Here is a 25,835-nt window from a genome sequence, read left to right on the forward strand (position 1 = left end):
ACTGAATCTCCCAGAAAACAAAATGACAGGACAAAGAAACACCATGCAGAAAACGCGGCTTGCTATTAAAAATGAAGTGTAGAAGCACTGGTCTTCACTTCACCAGTATAAATCTGGAATAACAAATACCAATTTGGTAGAAAGAAGAAAGGAAGGAGCCAGAAGCCACAGTTTCTGAAGAGATCCACATCTTCACTTCAAAGTTATTACTGCCRTCCGGCTATTTTTCTTGATTTAAAATATTGTGTCAAGCCACGATTGTTCTTCTCTGCATTATGCTCATCTTTTAGTGCACAAAAAGATTTAAAAGTTGGACAAAACAATCAGTAAACATCCAAGAATGTTTCAGAAATGTTTTGTTTTACTAATACTCATCCCAAAGAACTTGAGGACCCATTTAAAACAAATTTTAAAACCATTACATGACAACAGCTGCACAGGACCAATGTCCGTATTGCATATTCCAAACACTCCCTTAATTCCACTCAGATAATGTCAATTTGAACAAGTGGCTAAGCTTTCAATAGAGCTTTATCTAAGTGGTCTCTCATGATTTTCAATGAATAGGAACAGCATTTATTTGTAACTGGATTGTATGGACTTGAAGACTTCACAAAAAGAGCCAAAAATACAAATAAACCACTTAGCATGTACATTATTTCTATAAATAAAAATCTTCCCTTAATTTTTTAGAGACTGATTCACTTTTAATATGAAATGGTGACATTTAAAATACCTACATTCTGTATTAAATCAAGATCAACTACAGASAGATCAAGCCAGTATATAATTATTGCAAAGTTAAAAGCAAGCATTTCCTACATGTAGTTGTGCTATAAGAATTACTCCTATAATTTTATAGCTGATCCCATAATGCTATCCAAKAAGATTCTTCATTTCCATTAAGAATCCTATAACCTTCTTTTCCTCCCCCTCTTGTCCCATAGAAGAGGGAGACTGTCTGGACCCTTGCTGTTCCCATAGCTAAAGGGAGCGTGGAAGAGGAAAAAAAGAAAAAAGGAAAAAAAAAAAGGAGGTTCTAGCTGCTTTTTACATAGTTTTTAGAAGAGGAAAGRTGCTTTTAAAGAAGAGGAAAAGACAAAACTAAACAATGTGGGTGTTTCACAACAGGGCCGATCACTTACTGCGCTCAGCACCACAATGTGGTTCTGTGCCRTGTTCAGACCTGTTCTAACTCTACCCAAGGTCAGGTGGAGCTTCACACCTGTAGTTTTTAACAGACAGTGATGCCATAGACTATTTTTTAAAGCCAGATTTGTAACAGCTCTGAATCAGATGGTCAGAACACAATCACCACAGCTTTAACTGGAGAGGAAACGCTCTGCTGCCTTTTGGCTAAATGAAAGCAAGTGGAAATGTCAAATAAGAAATTGTGAACAGGAACCTCATCCTCAAGTCTCTAATCCTTGCACTGTTGTCACTACTATTTCCCCTAGAAATATTACAAGCAAGTCAAGTCATCAACATCTCCCATAATTGCTGCTTTTGAAGGAGTTAGATAGTAAGACAAATTCACCATTGAAATAACCAAGCCGCATGCTGGCTAGAGGGAAATAACCTTTTGTGGCCAGGTACAGCTTAATACACTTTATAGTGTTTGATCCCTACATTTATATAAAGAAGTTTACATCACTCCAAACTTATCGTACAGTATTTCTATTGTGCAGATGGAATACTATAAAGTCTTAGAGATCAACCTGACTGCTGAGTTTCATCTCAATATTTCTATTTTATTAATGCTGTTGATGACTCTGGTGGGCCTTRGATCAAATCCTACTCTAGCCAAAGTAACTTTACTGGAAAAACAAACAAAMACCCACAAAGTTAATAGACTTCATAAAAAAATTAATGATAGATGTATATATTTATGCTAGCAGATTTATACTGCCACTCTACCCCAGGATTAGATTATATTTTACTACAGCATTGTCTAACCATGAAAGTTAATGTCATGACATATGCGCAGCTTTGAAATCTGCAGTGCAACTATGAATTTATATGGTGCATGGTACAGGAAAGAGGGAAAAATGCACAAATTGCAACMTCAATTGTGAATAAAGCGTTGTCTGAAAAGTAATGAAGTATTGGGCAAAATGTATTTTATTGCCACCTTKAAATGCTCTAATACTCTCATCATGATTCACCAAGTAAATCAAGGGAAATTCAACATGTAGTTCATGTGATGCTYGAGTGAAAGCTGAAAATGGTTTTAACTTGGTTTTAAAAAAAGAATCACAAATTAGTTATCGACTCATACATCGCATAGTATCATCCACATTCCCTGAGAAGGCATGCCATGAGATAACTATGTAAAACAAAGTCGTGTTAATGCAATCCTGGATTAAAAAGGAAAAATCATGCACAACAAACTAAGAGCCATCAACATTTAAATGCACTTTTAGCTATTAAGTTTCAGACTCTTCAGATGTTATGACGTACAGTYGTAACAGAAAGGGTAATTACCTAAAGAACTTCTAAAGAATAAAGAAAATGGATTAAMGTACCATCCTGTAGTTAGCCTTATCAGTTGATGCTGTGATATTAATATTAGTTTGTGCCTTGATTTTTGAGCATGCTATTTCTTATCACTTTATTAACACACGAGCACTCTGCCTTTTGGAGCACTCAGCACCACGTCAAATTGGAGACTGTCCACGAGCTCACTGAATATCTGAATTTAACTCCTTTTTCCCCCTCCTCATGGCTGCAAGTTCAGTAACTTCATTTCCCCAAGATAAAATCCTTTTAGTAGGGAGCAGACTTTGAGGATGAAGACAGAGGAAGTCAAGAATTGAAGAAATCATTTTACCACATCATTTAAAAGCCAATAGAAGAGCAGTACCTATAGCCACAAGGCCCAACAAAGCAGCATGCCCTATCGCCACAGCACACACCAAGAGGAGTGATTCACAGGCTTCGCTGCTGCTATATGTTACATGAAGGTATGTGATGCATACAGCAGCATATGGGGTCAAGCATCACGTGCAGCACCACAATTTGTTACGTGAGGAATCCCAGTGCCACCTGATTTCAGCCAGGTTTCCTTGACACACCTGATTTCAGTACATGCAGCCTCACAGGGAACCACAGGTACTTGTGTCCCTCGCTGAAGCGGTACGAAGCCCACGGCAGCTCCTGCTGATCAACACACTTTTGCCATGAGCAAATGCTAGCAGTAGAAGGCCAGAAAAACCACCCAAATCCTTGGTTCCGGCAATGCTGGACTGCAGAACACAGTACACTGAGCTATGAGAGATGCAGCTGTACCCCAAAAGCTTGGGTTTGCTAGGTGGCTTTTGGCAAATTACTATCATTTCCTCCACACATAAAGAATAAACAACTCCAAAACCTGGGGCAAAAGAAAACAAACTGACTACTCAAACACAGGAAAAAAAAAGCCAAAAAACAACCAACAAAACACACACAAAAATTGCTTTATAGGATTGCAGAAATTCATTGAACTTATTTTTAAAGTATATGCACTTCCTCCAAAAATGAAGCCAGAATTGAGACATTCCCAACGTGAAACAAGAGCAGTGCCAGGGCAGGCGAGCAGAGGGGTAACAAAAGCTTTAACATCGGAGAGCTCCTTCACATTCCAGTTGTAATTTGGGATGGGGAGGGGATGGGGGAGAAAGAAAAATAAAATTAAGAGCAAAAACAAAACCACACCACTGTATCAGCAGTACCTGAGAATCAAAGCTAAAATCTCTTGTGCATCTATCAAGCACCCATGAGAGAGCTACACAAATTGCATTTCAAATAAGACAATATATTTATAAAATATTAGTGTACTAAAAATCACAAGATTTTATAGAAAAATCTCATCACATTCTATTAAATGCAGGAACAACGTTACACGTCTTAACTTCAGTAATTAAAATTATAACACATTTCTCGTAACCACAGGGGCACCGCTGTTTAAAAATCTAGGGCCTTTCAGAAAGGGTAATTTATACATTTTTCTTTCTATAAAGCACTGCAATTAGGTGCAAAAGGACAGCCAGAAATCTCTTCCTGCCAAAAAGATTTCATTTTTTTTTAACCAAAAAGACAAACAAAATAGAGTGGGCAGGCCTTAACTTTTCCAGTTCARCTAGAACTCTAAAATGATTCAACATTCGTGTAGTGAGAGACAGAAGAATATTCTCTAATACTTTGTTTGTAAAACTCTGAAGCAACAATGCCACTAAASATACATAGAGATTAAGATAATTTCTTTTAACTTGGACATAGGGAAACTTTTAACATGGACATAGGGAAAAAATACAGATAGCAACTTCCTTATGTTATAGCTCCAAAGTTATGATTCCAGTGATCAGCATGACCAGCTGCAAAAAACAGCATGGTGACATTGCCCTAAAAATACTGCAATTGCCTGTCTGAAAGCAAACTGAAAGCTCTGACAGGTTGGTTGCTGTAAGTGAACCCATTCAAATTTGCTTATTAAAGCCTAGTATTGTATATTCAGGACAGATCTCATTCAAATATAACTGCAAAAAGGGACATGAACACTCGCCATTATCCCTTAATAGCATTTCTTCACAACACACAGACAAAAGAAGGAAAAAGCCAACAACCTCCAATTTGTCAGAATTTAGAAAAAAAATAATAGTAGAAACTCCTTCTACCAGGAGAAAACTACAAGTTCCACTGAGGTTAATATAAAATGCTCTACATACTAATTTAAAATGCTTTGTTTGTAGTTTCAAGGAATTAAGAGATTTTAAGTCTTAAAAAAAAAAGATAACTTTTTTTTAATCCCCATTTCAGGTTTTCAAAGAGGGACTTACTATCTCTCTTACCTTAAAGCCTCCTACTTATTTCAGACATTTTGAACAACAGAAATACTGAAATTTGTAACATAATACAACATTAAGAATGGTAGGGAAAAAATTATGAAGATAAGGTATTTCTCTCTAAGCAGAATCATTCTTTTCTCTCCATAATCAACCATCATTCCTTTTCTCCATCTATAGAAYTTTGCCTTTAAATTCTATATTGCATAATCAATCCTTCTAAACATACAGACGGATAAGCTGCTTTCCTGCATTCCCTCTAGACCAGCAGTTGTATCACCAAACATACTGCTGTTATAAAGATCAAATTCATCAAATTCAAAATTATTTTTTTAAGCAGTGCCTTATAGGCCAGAACCTGGAAAATGATATTGACTAATCAAAAATATTTTTAATATAATTATTCACAGCTTTTCAGACTCTAATAGAAGTACTGCAGTAAAAAAAACATAAAAGATAAAAAATATAAGATTTAGAATAAATTTATTAAATACAGTTGAAAAAATAAACATCTTTAACTTTTATATTTTTGGCAGATTATTATTGGCCAATTGTACACTATTGTAGTGAATTGAAAACATAAGATCAAATTAACTGCTGAAAGATTTTTTTAACCTAGCTTTCCATAATCAATCATTTCGACTAATGATGGTTTAACATAACCAGTCTATTTAAAATAAGTGTTGATTTTATGAATCTACACCAGATTTACTGTATTTAGAAGTTTTAAACACTCCAGATTGCTAGGTAATAAGAGATTTTTAAACATGGGCACCCATTGCAATTACAAAGCTTCTCAAAATGGAGTAAGACRATATATATATTTGTAGTGTTCCAGAACCGTACAAAGATCCTGCCTGCATAATTACAGGAATGCACTTAATAAATTACTTTTCTATTTTCTTCTATTAATATGCAAATAGATTTTATACAACATAAAAAAGTTAATTTGTACCTACTACAGGTAACGAATCTATTTCGCTTTTCACCTGAAAGCCTGTAAGAAATGATGACCTGCAAACTTATTTACATAACTCATTTGAAAGTATTTTTTAAAAAAAATATATTCCAGCATTTAACAAAATTGTGAGTTTAAAAAAAAAAAAAAAAGAAAGAAAAATCATCTAACAGCATTCATTTTTTGATTTTGTCAAGTAACTTCACCAGCTCAGTGTTGTAAGGCAGGTTGGTTGCTTAGATGGACTAAGACTCCCTATAGCAATATGCATGTAGTAAAGTTGTCTCTTTATAAAACCAGATGAAAGCAGAAAGAGGAAAAGTTTAGAGTTTCAAAAGAACTGAAACTTCTTATTTTTACTACAAATTCAAAATAGGCACTGAAACATSATTCCTTAGGGACTTTCCAGAAGATTGTCTCTTCGCTGGGCATCATTCCATTTTTAAACTAAAGGAAGAAAAAAGAAAAAAAAWAAGAATTACCAGTGCTACAATACTAAAGAAAAGGCTATTGCTATTTATTTTTTCAGTTATTTACAAATGTAGAGGGATATTTTTAATTTCCTTATTGGATGTGGGCAACCTTAGAAAATAAAAACCTTCTTCTGATCAGGTAACTCTTGAAAATTCAGAAAGGGACTTGAACTAAATCCATCTCCATGCTCCAAGACAGCATTAACAAATTACCTACAAAATTCCTTTTTAGAGGTTTGTGCAACCTCCTCTCAGAAAAAGAAATTTTGCCAACACTCCAAGTAGTCTCCTCTAGTTTCCCTGTCCTTATCTTAGGAACTATCTTCCCTAATGTCTAATAGAATTTAGACATTAATTTTTGGTCTGACACTCACAAACACGAGGACTCCTCCTTGACAAACCCTGTTTTCAAGGCCTATAGTGATGGAGACCATTGATCTCCAAATTTCCTCAAATGGCCCATACTTTCTACGAAGAGCAAGACCTTGAACTGCAGCCTCAGGGGCATCAGAACAGAGTGAAAGGATTACAGCACATGTCCTGCAGACCCACCACACATCACAAGATATTCTTTGCCTCTTCTGCAACAGCCTGGCTTTTCTGAACKATAAGAGCTGTTGTAATGTACTGAACTAAAGGGAAAACCTTCCCTCCTTTCCCATTAGAGATATTACTTGGGGGTGATGAGGGAGGGAAAAGTAAAGCTTATTCAAAAAAAATCACAGTACTGGGAAGAAAAATGAAGTTTATTGCAAATATAAGTTTYGCTGGAACTTATGCAAGGTACAGAGGCTCTCTTTACATCACATAAAGAGAAATCTCTCTACCCCTATCCAACAAAAGCAAAACAATAAAGCAAATCACCAACCACAGAAAAAAATCCTACTCCTCTCCAAAAGGTCTTGTCTCCAAAATAATAATATTATTTAAATCTTGTTAAAAACCTTCTTTACATTTTAAAACCATCAACTCAACTAAAAAGAAAAAACAGCATGAGGAATGCTTTGTATGAAGTCATAATTTAAATAATTATGAAAATACTATTCAAAAGTCTACCAATCCATTCAGAAAAAGAGTGAACTGTAGGCTCTGTCGAAATGTATAGTATACACTGCCATAAAACCTACTGCTCACCTTTCATCACATTGTCTGAGTTTTGTTCAGCATACCTTTTGCCTATGAGCAACCTTCTCCATCTTGAGATACATTATGCATAGGAATGAGACTTTCACACTGCTCACTTTCTTCTGGCATTCTTAGAAGAAATAGATTTTTGTTAAACCACACAGCAATAATAATTGAAAGCTACAAAGCAATAACAGTAATAGAGAAACAAATATGGCAGGAGTATTGTTGTTTTTTACTGTTTTTTTAAGAGTTCAGAAAGGCAATGAAAAAAAGAAGAGATGGGCTTATACTTTGAGACTGCCCTACCTCTGAATGCGATGTTTTCTACAGATAAAGGCAAAAATTCTTCTGATTCCCACCATCACTGGATCCCAGTTGTTATAATGACACAAGAGAGTTGCAATGAAAAAAGAAAAGAACACAGGGATTGCCCCTGCAAAAAATAGCCAGGAAAATTGCACCTGGAATTAAGAGAAAATCATTGTTCGTTCAGTAACAGAAAAGTAACRGTATACTGTATATTTGGAATAATTATTCATTATTATAAAAATGATTTGTAAGTTTGAGATGCAGTTTACTGCAAACTTAAATTTTGTTTAAAGCTAACAGCACAATTAACCACAAGCAAGGCTCCCTCTTGTGGAAGAAAAAGATCCAGAGTTGAAGACTTGATGTTTCATTCTCACAAATCTAGCAAACTACAGCTGCAAGACTCACTGATTTCTAATAGAAGTTAATCAATACAGAAATTGCCAAACGAGATATTTAATCAGTGGTTACAAATYGGTTCATAAGCTTCAGAATTTTGTCAATTATTACAGATAACTTTATTGATTTATTAGGTTAATAAGTTGTTACTACTCCATAATTACCAATTTTATGAATATATACAGTCTTCTAATATTTTCCTATTTTTTCCTATATTTTTTGCATTTCTATTTGCACAGAGCTTACACTCCAAGCAAACCTGTATTTGCAAGATGACTCAGAACACCACCAAAGCAGTGCAAACAAGCAGCAATTGGCAGAGCAAGGCCAGCACTCTCCATTCAAAGTTTCCAGAAGTGTACCCTTTTCAGCCCAGAAAATACTTATCTGGCTCAGATAAGTATTACTCCCTATACTCTAAAATTTCCTGCATCCTTTCCTTGCGACTCTATTGACACCTGTAAAACTATTGAAATTAATTTTACTTTTCCTTCAAGCTGCATCTCAACCAAATGTATCTGAAGTACCGCTCAAAAGCTATCATACCTATGAATACTAAGAGAGGGTGAATTCCAGTGCAGTTCAATTACTAACAAGTAGCACTGAAGGCAAAATACACTTCATTGTATATATTATGATCATTGTCATTGAATTATAAGAAACACCTGCCCTAGCATTTTAATTAAGCTTAGTATGTTACCTTTTTAATTTAAGTTTAGTATGTTACCTTCTGCATGCACATGTCAGCGATGATGGACAGAGGTATCGTAAGGCTTAGAGCAAGTGTGCCTATCAGTGATGAGGTAAGAAAGCAGCCCCTGCAGAGAGAAAAAAAGTAGTAATAGTCTTAATTCAAAGATTAAAAGGCAGCTAGAGTAATGCATCAAACCGCAGAATATGTTTCAGCAATCAAAAATTTCAAGTGAGCTTTAATTTTTTTGTACACCTTTCAAGACAACTGAGAACTCACGACTTCGTAGTGACCTCRCTTAGCATAACCTTCATTTTGTTTTTAGTCTTTAGTTTGAAATAATTTAACGTCAGCTTACAGCAATTAAGTCTGGCTGGCCATAGTCTGGTCCATTAAAAAAACAAAAGAAAACTTACGTCCAGAAATGACTCTGCATAAGAAAATAAGTATTTTTGGTAAGGCCACATCATCTGCTCTTTAAAATTACCTTACACAATACATTGACATGTTGGGTAACACTCTCTAACTCAAAATGTRCTTACAGACAGCTAGACTGCAAAACTAGCTAGATATTTTGACATCTTAACATCTGAAAAACAAGTAAGACAATGTATGGGATATATAGGCAAAGTAAATTTCACGCACCACAACCAGAGGAACTCTGACAGAACTGTTCCAATAAGGCCATTAATGACAATGCACATCCATATGAGTTTGTTGGGAAACTCAAATGCTTCAAACCCAGTATAGTGAAGCAGGAAAAATCCTGGCCATAGCAGCAACAGGTTAAACAGCCCTACAAAACCTGAATGCAAAAACAACGGGTAAATCACAAAAAAAAGACCTTTGAGTTTCTTCAAAACTATAGGTTTTTACTAAAAAACGCTATTTTGACAACGCGCATATTTTTATATTATTTTGTTACCACTTATTGGTGTTTTAGAGGAAAGAAATTAAGAAACTTTACCAGAAACTGCCAAGAAACACTTTGGTCAGGTATTTACAGTTTTGATATTCACAAGATCCTTGGATCCAGGAGAAGTGCCTACACTGTGATGGATAATGTTACCTTTTGTCATCAAGGTTGTAAACAAAAAATAATCCATACAATCAGTCTCTAAAGCACGGAAAATGATAGAAAGAACTGGGTATTCTCTACTTCCATGCCTTTTCTGGGCCCTCAGACACTTAGTATATAGGCAAGTGCCTGAAAACAGTTCAATCACATGCTGAATTAAAGCTTTCTTCATTAGCATTATTAGTCTTACCAAAGAACATTGGTATATCAAGCTTATCTTCTCTGTCTACTTTCCTTTTTATCATTACTATGTACACAGCATACAGCATTGCTCCTATAAGGGACCAAAGGGAACCTGTAAAGATGAGAAATACAGACTTTAGATGTGTCAAATGTTATACATTTCACATTATTTTAAACATAATAAATCTCTATATGACAGTTTCAGAATTGTTTATTACTGAATCCATTACTACAGGAAAAATGCTTAAAAAGGCAGAGAGCTTGAATACCTAAAAAGTCTCATAAGTTATATCCAGAAAAATACATCATCATAAATGCCTAGTTTCAGGAGCTATGAGACCAAAATGCAAGTATGTATCTGTCTATATAATCTTCTAAGTATTGTCAAGTGTTTACAGTGGCATCCACCACTGCATTTTTCAGGGTAAAAAACAAACAAACAAAATACCTATTGTATCTCTTCCAGAAGATCTCTCAGATCCAGAAAGGTTAACAAGTACTACACCACCAATGCTAGCAAGAAAAGAAGAAATGCAAAATGCTACTTAAGTCAATCTATTTTTTTTTCACAAAGATGAAAGTAAAAACACAGGGGAAAACCCCACAAAAGTACTAAAACTTTAGATATTTTTCATTAACCCAACACACTTCTGATAAAGCCAAAAGGAATTTTCTCTTTTTAATATCTAATTCAAAACTTACGGTAAACTTACTGACTTCACTGAACAATGCCTCATGTATTTAACGAAACAGGCTGACAAGATATCAAGTGTCAACCTCTTTCTTCCCATCTGTGCAAAAACACCCACCATCATTAGACAACAAGCACAAGAATTTCCTATAGAAATTTCATTATTTTAATTTACAATAGGAGCATGAGATTGGGCAATCGTTTCCTATATGGAGTATTTTAAAAGACTTGTTCATGCATTTGTTCAACTTGTCTTAAATACTTGATTCACAAACAACRAAAAAACACGCGCCCACAAAAAGGAACAAACAAGACTGACGCATMCCATACACTGTCACAAATATTGTAGGTATATTTGCTCCCTCACTGCAATAATAAGATTTTTAATCACATGTTCCATTCCATATTCTTACCTTAAAACAACAGCTAACAATTTGGAGAGGGTGAACCTATCCCCACTGTTACTGGGAAACACTGCAGCAAGGATTAAAGTAAAAAGTCCTGCAATAGAAAATAAGAAGTGTTTATACAACCAAGCTTTGTTCAGTGTAAACTGCACTGATGTTGCTCTTCACAAAAAACACAAGCTTACATTTCCAAATAAATAGCAAGAAAATTTTTACTGAGGATCAGGGATGGGGAAGGTGGAGATATCATCTTTACTTCAGGCCTATTACACTCCACATACAGCTCTTTACTATACAGACATAACCACAAAGCTATAGCAAAACAAATAAATCTGAGTAGCAAAGAGGATGGCATCATGATAACAGCCCAATAATAGTGCAATTTTTAAATACACATATTCAATGGTTTTAAGCATTGCCTTCCCCTGGAGCACAGGTAAGACACACAAGTCCAACGTAAGCCAAATGCTCTTATGCTATAAACAACCTCATATCATAATGTACATCTTATGGTGTAAATAAAACTCACCAGAGGTTGAAGACAAGATATTAACTATGGCAACCTGTGTATCCGATAGAGCTTCTTGGTAAGAAAAATTTGCCAAGAACCACTGGAGAAAAAGATAAATAATTCAGTGAACATATGGATAGCAATACAATGGATGTTTGTCAGTGCTTTAAAAAGCTATTTAAAGAAGAAACAGTTTCTTCAAAAATATAAGCAGATCATGGCAATGAAATAACAAACTTCAGAACTGAAACTTAATTAAATAATTTCATCTGAATGATTTGACTTTGAATTATAATAGCTATTCAGCAGCAACTAAACATTTAACTTGTTCTGGAAGTGCTTTGAGATGATTATTCCACTGGGGTTGTAAAGAAATTTCTAGAGAAGCATGAGACATTAATCAATCTAATGAGTTTCTTGCTTTTCCTTCTTAATAAAAGGAGTACTTTAACCTGCACTGCTTTCCACTCTAAAAACATGATATATCTCCAAGATAYTTTGAAAAGATTCATGCCTGTAAACTCCTTCATAAACTAAAGAAACAGCAACCATTTAAACATTATTTTGATGAAGATCTCATTATGAAGATCTTTGATACAGCCCCAGGAAAGCTATCACTCTGCAGTTTAAAGCAGGATTATGTTGCCCAAGAAATACACATACACACCAGTAACAGAAGGGTACTAGTAGCATGGGTTGTGAACCTAAAATCATGATTCTAGAAACAAACAGCCAAAAAATTCCTACATCATGCAGCCCTCATTGGAGCTAAAGGACAGTAACTGCTGTCACTTCACAGCATTTAAGGGTACAGTGACAGTGAGGCATGAGGTGTCACTCTTTATATGATGGCCACAGAAGGGATTCACAGTGACATTTAAGTACAGTAAAATAATTCATGTAACCTTAGACCTTGCTACATACCTGCTGCAAACATACCTACAATGGACAGCACAACACAGCTTACAACTGACTTTATAGTTAGCTTGTGCACACAGGATCTTTTTGTTTTACATTTCATTTCTGGATTTAGTTCATAGAATGTTTACAAACTGAGGCATAATGAACACAAGGCATCTCAATACTGCACAGATGAGAATTTTCCTTATTGATATACATTTAAATTTAGTTTTTTGAAGGAAAAGAGCACATACCACAAAACAAAAGAAAAAGCTGATTTTTGCTACTTGAGCTGCAGTTAGTTTCCCTACAGTTTTTAATATTGATTCCTGCTCCTTAACGGTGGGATATGACATGCGAGACAGCTTTGCTTCCAGTGCATGGCTTGCTGGGAGTTGTCGAATCTCCATAATGTTACTGAATCTTACACGAGGCTTTTTAGGAGCTTAAAAAAAAAAAAAAAAAAACAGTTGCACATGATCATTAAACTTTTAAAGTCAAAATAACACAAAAATAAAATTATTTTAATACTACATTGATGACATTACTGCATAAACCATAGCAAGCTTTTATACAAATTAAAGACTTATTTTTATTTACGAAGGCAGTGTTTTGCTATTTTATAGACTGYTAACAGGACAAAGTACAATTACTATTTTAAATCAGTACTGTTGCCCATACATAAAAGCCTCACTGAAAAGTATCATCCCTCCCACCTCCCTGGAGGAAAAATAAAATCATTGCTGCAAGGTAACAACCAACTTTTGAGCAAGAATTAATCTGTATGGATAACATTTGCATTTAAGATATGCACCCAGAAGCTGCACACAGCTGTAGCTAACTGCAASGACAGCATTTCATTGAGAGGATCAGGGTGCCCAACAGACCTCAAAGCTTTGCAGAGGCTGTGAAGTCACTTCCTCATTCGCAATCCAACCTCTGTGAATAACTACTCTGCGCACCAGGACTGAACTGCTGCTGACTTTATTTATGAGAGTATTGCAGTGTTATTAGTATCCTGTGTGAAGAAAGAGCTGCATGCCACTTGCAAATAGTAGCCTAATTTAAAATGAAATAATACTTCATTTTCTAAAAGGGAAAGAGGAAGGGTTCTAGCTCAAAAAACCCTTAGGTGTTCGGTGCGTGTTAGCAAAGGGGGATAACAGAGTCTATTAAAATGGTTCTGATCAGGTAAGCTGTCACCTAGAAATTAAAATAAACAGAGACTTTCCCGTTCATAAGCAGGGACTTTTTTTTTTTTCAGAATATAATATAATGAATCTTTTGGACAGCCAATGTTTCATTAGTCACTCAGGACAGTTAGGCCTGTTTCAGCTACTATCACAAGATAGGGAAGCTTAAATAAAAATGGAATGCACATAGACTGTTAAAATTCTTACTTTGACTGCTTTGCTCCTGCTCTAAAAGGGACAATAGTTTGCTTTTCCAGAGGCTGACTCACTGCTGCTGGTCATACAAGCCCAGAAGGAAAGAATCACAAGTACTGAACCCAGTTGGTCCCTTGAGATAAACATAGGCTGGATCTGTAGTGACCAAGAAAGGTAAACTGAACAAGAGGCCTATGTTTCCTCTACCTGAAAGTAAATATACACAACTGCAATGCTTGTAATAAAAGATATAAAGTAAGGGGAGAAAAGAGAGAGAGAGAGAGAGAGAGAGAGAGAGAGAGAGAGAGAGAGAGACAGACAGACAGACAGACAGACAGACAGACACTTGCAACATGATAGAGGCTACACCAACACACAGGAAAACCCTTTCACCAAAAAACTGGCATTTCAGCATTCCAAAAATCTTTACTCACTTTTCTCTGCATCACTATTATTACTGCCATTTTTTTCAGTTGGCAAATCATGAAACTTTACAGGAACATATAAAGGTTCACTCTGAAATGAATCAGTATAAGTAAAATACAGTTAAGTAGGATATTTGAATTATAAGCAGAAGAATTAATTTAGCATGTTAGAAAACTAAATACAAGAGAAAAGCTTGGTGAAACATTACCACAACTGAATTTTAATTTGACACACTTGATAGCCTTCTTGTACATTACCTACATTTTAYGTTAAATAAAAAGGCAGCATTCAGTGATATTTAACTGGGTGCTTGTGTGCATATGTTCATGAACACAAAATTCACCCCCTGAAAATTCAAAACTTGAATGAAAATGAAAAATTTTTAAAAATATCACAGAAGTTTCAGTAGATCTATAGCTTTTGTTCAAATACTAAATTAGAAACATAAAATACAGAGTATGTATGTTTGTATATACAGATATAAAAAGAATCATTCCACACTTATTTTCTTCTTGTGATCCTAAGAAGCTGATGGACTATAGCTAAAGTCACACAAACTTTGGGAAAGGAACTCCAACACGCTTAGCAGATGTTTTAATTGTTTAAATACTTCCAATAAAACAAGTATTAAACTGCAAATACTTCCAATAAAACAAGTATTAAATTGCTTATTTAAATTAAAAGAAAGAGTTCTCTTAGCTGCAATCTTATTAGAAACCAGAAGACTTCTGAGTGTAGCCTCTCATTCAGGTATGCAGATTAAGCAGCAGTCTGACCAAGAGGCATAGCAAGCCATAATTTATGGACGATGAAAAACACTGCAAAGCTGCAACGCGGCACCCCAGTTTATCATCGGCAGAACGCCAGCACTGATACTTGATTCAGTCAAGTGAAACCCCTCCCCGTGCACTGGCAGGAGAAAGGCAGCTCATTTCTCATTCAAACAGCAATGAGGATCCCAGTGTGCAAGATGCTCAGCTAACTGAATGGTGCTGTTGTACGCCTCAGTCTAGAGGGACGCTTGGCTTTGCCACTAGCTCACCACACACTGCTTGGGCAGCTASTGAGCGGAACATGCAAAGGCTTCCTTTGTGTGCCATAAATATTTCTTTCACAAGCTATGAGGGAACAACTCAAGCAAATATTTTATTGAGCTGAAAATCTTATTTCTCATGAGCAGTAGTGCCATTATTCTCAACATTTTTTTTTATTAACATTAAGTTACTTATTTTCACTGTGTTGAAAGCAAAGTTAAACTAATTCCATTTGCTGAAAAAGATTTTTTAAAAAAAAAAAACAAGAAAATAGGACAATGATGTTCTATTACTTCAGAGCATTAACGTTTGCAAATTATGGAACTTACCAGAGAACTATTCACAGTGTTATCTGTTGCACACGCAGCAAAATATCCTTCAGCATCTGCAAACTAATAACAAAACCATTAAATGTAACCATGTATCAAGACGGAATAGAGTTATTATCAGCTTCTTAAAAAAAAAAACTTCAGTTTAGTAACTCCTTGTCCCTCTTGGAGAACACCAGTGGCTCAACTGCCTAACCACATATCAGTGTATGTTAGAATGCCAGAACCTGAAAAGTGCAGCCTTAAAAATTACAACACTTTTGTGCACATATTACAACAGCACTCTCAATTGTTCATTCAAATGAGGCAAGTGTCCTTTTCATGAAAGCCTGGAACGCTGCCTTCATTTTAAGAAGGCTTAAATCCGGGTGAGCTCACGTAGAATACRTTCCCCTGTTCTTTGATCTGCAGCTTGCTGTTCTGCTATGTTGGCAGGAAAGCTTTTAAATAAGTTTAAAGGTATTGAAACTAATATACAAGAACTTACGCAGGTGATCATTATTGAAATAACACAAAAGATATAAACATCTTTGTTTCAGGTTGACAAAACACCTAAAAGCATATACATTAATTATAAAGTTGAATATCTAAACGTATTCTTTAAGAAAGAAAATTCCTGCCTTATTTCAAATTGCAAACAAGAGTCCTCACTCATACTGTTCCTTCAAACTATGCTGACAAAGTTATTGGCCATTTCCTATCACTTATTAGAAAAAATACAGCATTATTAAAAAGAGGAAAAACTCATACTGGAATCCCCCAAATGCCACACATGCCCATGACAGATGCAGCAGCCTGACTCACTGCTGCCCAGTTAACACAGAGGATCCCGTTACCCATGTGACAGCACCGTGCTGGGTTCGGCTGGGCAGGACAACCCCTATCCCTGCTCCAGGCACAAGCTACCCCTCTGCTCAGATGGAGCCCTCCTGGCTTGCTGATGGTTTTATCTGCATGTATTTTGTTTACATGGCCCTACTTTAATTGAGTTGAACACTTTACATGCTCTGTATAATTCACCATCCGTTAAGCATTTCCTTTTGCTACTGTTTGTCATTACTGCCAATTATTTCAACGTTATCCATATTATCTAAAATCAGTAAGGACGTTGAACCTAACACATGGGCTATGCTACCCACAAGCATTGCATATTAAAGACTGACCAAGTGAAAACTATTTTGAGGTGTCAAACTCTAAATAGCGTATTGCATTTTGTAAAAGATTGTTTTTAATACAGAAAGTTGTGTGCTGCAACTGCAATGTTATAAGACATTATATATAAGTTTATTATTATAAGATTTTAAGCATGTTACACCTGCAACTATCATTATTAATAAAACATGCCATACAAAAGAAGCATAGTCAGTTCCTTTCACATATGCTATTTCTAAAGACATATTTATTACCAGCATGTTCTTGGATCATTTTTCCGGTCTATTTTAACGGAGATTAGTATCAAACTAAATGTCTTTCCATTTCCTGAGTCCTGCTGTTTAGCATTCCAAATAACTGGCACAGAACAAGTACTCTTCCAGGCATCTTTAATTTGCTTGGAAAATGCATCTCTTTCTGTGACATGCCAATAACTCTAGGCACCAGCATAAGATATGCCTAAGCCTAGGATGCACAATATGAAGTCACTCACATGCATGATGTCYGTCAGAAACACAATACGAATGACGAAAGTGCTTATCTACCACTYTAACTCAAATAGGACTTAAAATATATAAATAAAACCCTCAAAACCTTTTAGCACACAATGTATAGYTCTTCCTGAGAGAAAATCTTCACCAACTACCTAAGTACTACAGAGCATACTGACTGCATTGCTTACAGGTGTTGCTGAAATAAGAGAACACACAGCACAGGCAGCAGTTCTGAGTTAAGGCTCTGAAGCTCTTCTCAAAAAGAATCATCTATTCTTGGACAGTTGCAGGAGATAAGAACACAGGTCTAGAGGCCTGGCCCAATAGTGCATTTCTTATGATTCCTGCTATATTTCATAGTGCTTTTTCATTTTTCTAATACCACAATCACTATCTTTGCTTTGGCCATGATTCAGCTTTTATTACTTCACAAGTATCCAAAGTTCATCTGTCTATCCCCCTCCTACATTATTCTATATTATGGCATAAACACTTCCACAAAGATCACAACATTTATGAMGTTAAAATACTTACAAAAGCTGCATGCCTTCCACGAAACCCACGCGTGCACTGTTGCCTCCATGGTTTCCAAACAATAAATCCCAAGAGATAAAGAACAAACATGGATGTTTTTGCAAAAGTACTGAAAAAAGGTTTGTTGTACTTTGTAAAAACGTACTGTGGAAAGAAAATAATTACAGTACGCAAAATTACCCACAAATTAGGTGAGAATACACAAACAGTTTTAATTCATACAGTCTAGAAGAGCCTGGTTCCTAAAAATCAGAATGTCACAATACTGGCACATATGACCAAGAGACGCAAATGGCCCCACCTATTCTGCCGGTGCCCTCTCCCAAACCATCTTCAACATCAACAAGAAGGCATTGAACCCACTTTATAAGATATTCTGCCACTAGAAGAAAACTGTGTTTACTTCTATTTGAAGAGGCAACAAATACATTTGCTGTAGAACTAAAAGMGAACTGAATGTACATTTACATACAAATATTTTATAAATAAAAATCTGCATTTGTAACAAATATTACAGTAGCCATARCCAAAAAGAAAAAGAGGGACTTAGCTCCTCGGCCTGAAGTAAATACAAGATCAGTTTTAAGAGGGCACATACACAAACTAATGTATTTACAATATAAACTTGTCTGCAATTACATTGGTTAAGCCAGTGACTTCTTAGTCCTTTGGTCCTATAGTGTCCAAAATAAAAATGATGGAAACACTACCATACTACCTAGCTTTCAGTGCTACAACTCATTTACCTCTTCTTAGGAAAAGCTTGTGCATTATTATTGTCACTGAAATGTGCTTGGTCATGACTTCTGTAACCTGACTGACACTSTCTTTCCCTTATCCTCCCACCAAATACTGAAAAGAACATTGAATGTTATGCTAAAATACTTTATTTTGAAGTACTATTACCCTGGGATCCTCTCTTATATAGGCTTTTATTTTCTTTATGATGTGTGCAACAATACTTACAGAAGTGAGCTCTGAAGAGGCAACCCATATCACATCAACGAGGAGAAGAATGACAATTCCTAGAGCCATTCGCCTACGCTGAGTGGATGAATTGCTCTGGGAGCTCATTCGATTCATGATAAAAACCCACACCATTTGTGATCTATTCAATACTAAAAAAAAGAATAAAAATTAAAAATTAAAACAAGAGAAATTGTGTGCACACGGGTATGTGTGAAACCAAATGTTTCATGTATATGAAATGGACTCAACAACATGTCAAGAAACATGGTCAGGTTTGTTAAAAGYAGACCTTTAACTGATCTGGCCTGAGATCTACAGACATTAGGGACAATTAAAAAGTAAATACAGACTTTTCAAAAGTACATTCACTTTGAAGAAAGATTGCCACGAAAGCAAGCAAAGCGAGATAGAACATGCAATACCTTTTTGGCAAGTCTATACTGTAAGTTTGGTATATTTTGAGACTACTGCATTTTGGTAGATTCAGATACTCTGAAACTGCAGTAGGAATTAGTTTAATGAGCTGAGCGGAACATAATTCCACGAAAGATAGTCAGAAGCCTGCATTCTTAAAMTTCAGAATTAGTCAAATATTTCTGAAAACAGAAAAACACATTTGGGTGCTGTTGGGGAACTCCCCCCATCGCCTCAAGGAGAAAGAATATCCCATTGTAAGCTCACAAAACCCAATTGCACATGCCAGTGAACCTCAATAAGATACAGATCTTCCTCAGTTTTATTTTTCCACKACCATTTCTACATGGATGCAATTTAAGAATTCAGCTAATTTGTTGAAAAATAGCAAGGAATATTATGTAATCAGCATAGAAAACTCAAGAAACCCAAGCACTTGCTATCTCTGAAAGATCTCTAACAAACTAAAAACTAATCAGCTACTATTTTGCAACAGAACATGACTGCCAAAAAGATACACCTTGCTTGGTTAAAACAGGTTCATTTAAATTACACTTCATAATTTCTGCTGTACACACCAACATGCAACCATTTACTATGTTTCTATTATTTACAAACTACCTATGAAGGAGACTGTCCTACAACGTCTTCAGCGAGGAAGTAGCTGTATGATTTTTTTAGTACAGATCAGCCTGTTCTTTAGACTATTGATTAAATTTTTTAGAAATGCATAAGTGCTTTTAGAGATTGCCGTTTTCAACCTTTGACTCATTGCTCTCCTTCASTGTGCAGTCTTTGCCAAATTCAAATCTTGCCACTTTCTCCTCCTCCACACTTCAAACAGCTTCCTTCCAAAGATCAACAGAGCTACTGAAGCTTAATTGTATTGCTAGAGCTATGCTGATATATTCCATGTGTGGGCATCAGTTCTGGATAATTATTCTACTTTGCTGATAAATGAGGAGTTTGACAAAAGAAAACTTATAAGTAGGTAGGAGCAAAGCTATGAAAAACTCATCAAGGAATAGCAGGGTTTTTTAATATGGAATAAAGAAGAAAACACTTGTTCTCAAAAATAGCTATGGATATTAACTTAAGGCCGAGCGAGCCAACAGTTTTAATACTTGAAAGCTTATGTGGATTTTTTCTTTTTTYAGTTTGTACGAGTTGGTCTAATGGTTGCTATGTATTTTATATATAAGCACACATCCTAACAGCCATTCATACGTTTGGATTGCACAAATTGGAATTTGTGCACAGATGAGTTCCAAAAGAGCTAGAAGAAAGAAATCTCTTCCCTTCTCTGGCTGCAGAAACAAAAACCGCTCTAGCCTTTGGTCACTGATGTGCTGCGAGGTAAGAGCAGCAGAGGTGCCTGCAGACAGGGAGGAATCCCAGCAGTCTGATGGATCTGTTTGACTTTTCCACATTACGTATCAATTCCTCTCTTCATAGCAGCTCTGTACTGTTCTCCACAGCATATAGCACATGCAGATTGCTCATGGAGTCTGTGCTTATTCTATAGTTACTTAATATCGTAACTGAACCTACATTAGACTTGCACAAATTAGGATCCCTCAGTGAGAGAAATATGGCAGAATTTCAAGTACTTTGCAAATAACGAACTATGTACGAAATTATTCGATGTGTAAGTACATGGCGCAGCTCTTTTTCATCTATGATCAGTAGAGTTAAAAATTCCAAATAAAGAGGCCATACTTATACCCCGAAAAAGGAATACGAGCTGCAATTTGTTACTCTGACTGCAAAGTATCTGCTTAAGATTCCAACTTAATATATCCCATTTCTCCTCCCCCGCCATCCCCTAACAAGGAAAAAAAAGCTTAACACGAAAGGATGAAGGCAAGTCTACAGTGTCTTGCACAGACAGTAAGAGGTATACCTTCAAGCTACAACTTTTTGCTATAAAACGCAAAAAAGACAATCAGAAAAAAACCCATAACAGCAAAAAAGCACAACCTAAAGTCGCAATACTAAATCCAACTCACAACTAATCAAAATAAATAAAGCAAAATAACCCCCTCCACATCGAAGCTTATATTCCAAGTTTTAGGATAGAACTAAAACTTGTAAAGCTTCATGCTGAATGTACAGACAGATAAAAAAATATTTTGAGTTTTAGACAGCCATGCTATCCCAATTATTGACAAAATATCAGTATAATTAGAGAACTGTGTGGTTTTATTTTATTACATTTGGCTTAYGCACATTGCAAGTAACATGTTCTGATAAAAAAAAAAAATACAAGAATAAGATCTTCCTTGTACATACCTTCCAGAGTAAATTCAAAACAAAACAGAAAACTAGCAAACTTCACACATCACGTCAAAGTGAAGGCAGTCTCCTAAAGAAAAAAAGAAAGAAAAAAGTGTGATAAATAATACATATATATCTTTGTAAAACTTTTCAAAAATTCAAAATCAAAGAGAATCTGCTACAGTTCAGGTCCTGATTGAGAAAGACATAAAGATATAAAATCTTAACAATTTGGTCCATGTCAAAAAGGTTAACAGGACAAGTGCAAGGGAACAAGATCATTCACCAYTCCTGCCACCTCAAAGAACACAGCCCTTTCCTCATTAATTAAACAGAAGACGCTCACATGAGAATGAAGTTGATCATGTTACATAGTTATTTTTTAAGTTGAACAGAGGAAGAGATGTAACCTTTCCAATAGAACAGAAAGAACTTTTCTCTTGCCTGCATTCCCAAGCAAACAATGTAACTGTTAGATTCAAGAACAGAGGAGAGAACACATRGGTTCTTTGGCCTTAGGAAGAAAGGAAACACTTCTGTGTCATTTCTGGTGCAAGTCCAGTATCTTTCCTTAATTTGACACAATATTATCACATTATTAAAACAAAACCACTAACTTTCATAGAGGGCATGAAACACTACACATGAGGAAATGAGGAAAAGCATGCCCATRCAGTCCAAGTACTGGCAAATACATAAGGCTCAAAAAGGAGGTAAAACAACCCTGCAACTGTCATCCAAGAATAATACAATTATATGTTTTAATGCTCGGAAGTGCTGGAAGTTTTTTCTTTCTTATTCATGGAAATGTCTAATGTTTTCGAATGCTGCTAAGCCCTTTTAGGGATGTTCTATATCAACAGGATTCACATGCTGCATTAATGTTTATCCATTTGAAACATCACACATCCKAGGMTCACTGTAAATGTTGAATGCTTAGTCAGTTCAGYGCCCTTGCACATAAACAGTAGCTGCTGTCATATTTTCCTTATATTCCTAGCCTAAACAGAGATTAGGATCAGTACCTTAGATGATTAAGAACAAAGAAAAGGGTCATTTACCCACACAGCTTGATCAGCTTGTGCATGTCTAGTTTAACACACCTAGAAATAAGTATGTTAACAAAATAAACAACAGAAAAAAGATGCTTAAAAACTCCTCTCACTATCCACATTGAACTGCATGTTGCTATATACCATTCAACTATTTTCAGCTCTGCTTACTGCACATGACTCGTGTAACTAGGTGTAGAGTTTGCACCTAAATTTCATTATTATATAAAGTGTGATCGGGCCCTCTRTCAGGATACTGACTAAATGGGGGCTGAAGTCCTCAGTGGAGCTCACCAGGAAAAAAAAACTTCATTCAATGCTTAGCATCAACAAAACCATTTCAGGATAMGTAACTGCAATTATGCAAGACATTTTCCCCAGAGAACACGGCTGCATAATTACTGCACATCCAATTCAAGTACAAACAGAATTATGATAAGTTTACGCTACCAGAAGAAGCACACACTGAAATAAGAACACTGATTTTAAAGTAAGAGCAGTATTTTTACTAAAAACAGTAGAAAGTTTATTCTATGTTAACTCTTCATTTCCATTATTTGGAAATGATGATTTCCACATATTATAATTTCTAATATACAAGTTGAAAGCTAGACTTTGGGATTTATATATCAACTTAAAACAGTATTTCTCAACACCATTATGATTTTCAACAAATGACACGGAGGTGTTTTTTTCTTGTTTACCATTTTAACTTCGTTAGAGTTGGGGTTGTCATCCTGGGGAACCATTTTTCAACCAATTACGTGAAGATCATCTGCTGAAAACAAACAAGAATAAAAATCCTTAGCATTCCTTTTTCGCGACACTATATTTTGTTTTTGGTTTTGGTTTTTTTCTTCCAAATATTCTAGAGTATCATATTCCTGATAGTTTCAAGTCACTTTGATCTTTTGGGAGTGGCATAGAGTCTCACTATGTAGAGTTGTCTAGAATAGGTGATCACCCAGCTGATTACACTGAAATCAGCAGGCTGAGTAGCTTCTCCAGCTCCAAGTTTATTTTATTATAATCAATATGTAACAGATGACTTCTGAAAAAAGGGCATATAAAATCTCACATTTCATACTGCATGTACAATTATATTTCTATAACATCAAATGTTTCTTTGCAAATCATCACCTTTTTCAGGTTAAGAGCTTAACACTAGTAGAGAAGATTATAATGCATTCAAAAAATATGAAATAATTTTTGCTGTGCTGATGATTAGGGAAGTATAGTTATTAGCAAAGAAATTACCAAATTATTACAACATGAGAACTGCCTTTAGCTGATTTATGAGAAAAAGGAAGGGAAGGGAGGAGAGAGAGGGGGGGGAAAAAAAAAAAAAAAAAAACCAAGACCCAGAACAGCAGCCCAGTCACAACAAACAGTGCTGCAACCTACTCAGTGTGAAATCCTTCCTTCTATTTTCTCAAAGCTGCTTAATGTTAGATTTGAAAGCTAAGCTTTCACACCAAGGCTGGTTTGCCTGTACAAGAAATGGCTTTAGCTTTTCCAGTTATACCGGCTGCTCCAATAAGACGAGTTCTGGAGCACAAGCCCCCTCCTATGAGCATACACTGTGAGCAGGTGATTCTCATTTCATACCGGATTACTGAGAAAATAAACATTGTTTTCAATTGAGTTTCAGCTCAAAGGGGAAAGAGCCTGAAAGGAAACTGATGGATCATTTTAGATCTTTGAGTCCTTTGCTTCATTACACAGAGAAGGAAACAGAGGATATTTTTCATGACAATATTTTCTGAGTATTACAGGCAGAGATCACCATTCCACACTTATTTCAGTTGCAAGATAAGAAAACTCATCTTCTCATAAGGAAATACTCTAGGAATCCCCTAATAATACCTCCTTAAAAATACAAGTCACAGTACAAACTGCCATGGGACAAGCAGTTCCTGGTATCTAAGGAGCAGCAGGAGCACAGCAATAGCTTCCTATTCCGCACTTGCTCGGASGGTTTGCTTTGGAAACACGGCTCTCTTAGGCAGGAACAAGAACGCCTGGCGTTAGCCTGCGGCCGGCGGGCCGGGATTCGGCAGCTGCTGCGCTGCCTACCGCGGATCCCCAGGTCAGCCGCASCGCAGCCCCGCGAGGCCGGCGCTCCCGCTCCCAGGGCACGCTGGAAGGGCAGAGGGAAGCCGGCCGTGACCTTGCCCTCCTTCCCACGTTCCTCTAATAACGTTAGAGGGGAAAAAAGTCCCTCGATAAGAGCCCGCAGCCTCTTGGCGTGAGCGCACGGCGCAGCGGGCACGGCAGGGAGCGGGAAGCCGAGAAGCCTGCCCAGCTGCCCGAGGGGACGGAAACGCGGCCCGAGGAGGAAGCGCGGGCCCGTCCCGCCGGGAAAGGCGAGACCCGCCGAAGGGCAAAGCCGCGGAGGGAGCCGCGAGCCCCGGGCCGCGCGCGAGGCGCCGCCGCCGCCTTCCCCCGTGCCCTCCGGCCCCGGRCAGGCGCTGCGGTCCCGCTGCCCGCGGGGCGGCCGCTCGGGGCCGGGCCGGGCGGTACCTGGGGCCCCGCGCGGGTACCTGAGGCCGCGCCGGGCCCGCAGCTCCGTCCGCGGCGGCGCCGCCCCCTCCCCCTCCAACACAGAGGCGGGCGCGAGCGGCGGCGCAATCTATCCCCGAGCGCCTGAGCGAGGCCCGCACCGCCCCCTTCTCGCCCCGCTCTCTCGCCATCCAGCCGCTCGGGGAGCCGCTCGCCATGCCTGCGCGCTGCGCGCTACGGGGGGTGGTCCCGCCGCAGCCGCGGGGGGCAGGGGAGTGGCACAGCCGCGTGACGTCACCGCCGAGGGTTAACGGCCTCGCGAGGCGTTAACGGTGAAGCGGGGTTGGTGTTGACGTCATTAACCGAAACGAGGAGTAGCCTCTTTCTGAGGGGATTTCTCCATCTTTGCTCTCATCCGCTCAGCGGCAGCCTAGTGTGGGGTCTAAAATACCCGCGGTTTAAAATTCCCGAGATGGAAGTGCCCTGTCCCGGTAACTACCGTTTCCCCCTCGTTTTCCCATCGGGAAGGGCGGGGGGATGGCGGTGATGGTTCTCCCTTAACCGGGACACCCCCTGACGGGCAGAGAGCCCCTAAGTGCCCACAGACTGAGGGCTGCGAGTGGGAGGTGTGTGTAAGGAGCCGAAATGGGAAATAAAGGGTGTTAAGTAACTGCATTTGTTATGCATATTGGTGTAGTGCTTCTGGAAAAATTGGT

The 25,835-nt window shown here is 37.3% G+C and overlaps 1 protein-coding gene across 2 annotated transcripts; it reads right to left on the reverse strand.

Annotated features, from left to right (window-relative positions):
- Nucleotides 1-5,501: 5,501 nt before the first annotated feature.
- On the reverse strand, nt 5,502-23,468 carry SLC35F5 (solute carrier family 35 member F5). Of its 2 annotated transcripts, none has more exons than XM_026040851.1 (16): nt 23,322-23,468; nt 21,581-21,653; nt 18,872-19,023; nt 17,906-18,049; nt 15,726-15,788; nt 14,371-14,452; nt 12,803-12,993; nt 11,667-11,748; nt 11,144-11,231; nt 10,488-10,552; nt 10,047-10,151; nt 9,424-9,583; nt 8,815-8,905; nt 7,686-7,840; nt 7,421-7,506; nt 5,502-6,225 (listed from the first exon to the last, which is right to left on the reverse strand). In XM_026040851.1, the coding sequence occupies exons 3-15, from the start codon at nt 19,004-19,006 to the stop codon at nt 7,428-7,430; spliced, it is 1,440 nt and encodes a 479-aa protein (XP_025896636.1). In that variant the 5' UTR covers nt 19,007-19,023; nt 21,581-21,653; nt 23,322-23,468; the 3' UTR covers nt 5,502-6,225; nt 7,421-7,427. The 2 variants fall into 2 exon arrangements, with proteins under 2 accessions (XP_025896636.1, XP_025896637.1); XM_026040852.1 differs by having other exon boundaries at nt 7,386-7,506.
- Nucleotides 23,469-25,835: the final 2,367 nt, after the last annotated feature.

The sequence above is a fragment of the Nothoprocta perdicaria genome, unplaced genomic scaffold, assembly GCF_003342845.1.
Source record: "Nothoprocta perdicaria isolate Ctin4 unplaced genomic scaffold, notPer1 scaffold_27, whole genome shotgun sequence".
Classification (NCBI taxonomy): Eukaryota; Metazoa; Chordata; class Aves; order Tinamiformes; family Tinamidae; genus Nothoprocta; species Nothoprocta perdicaria.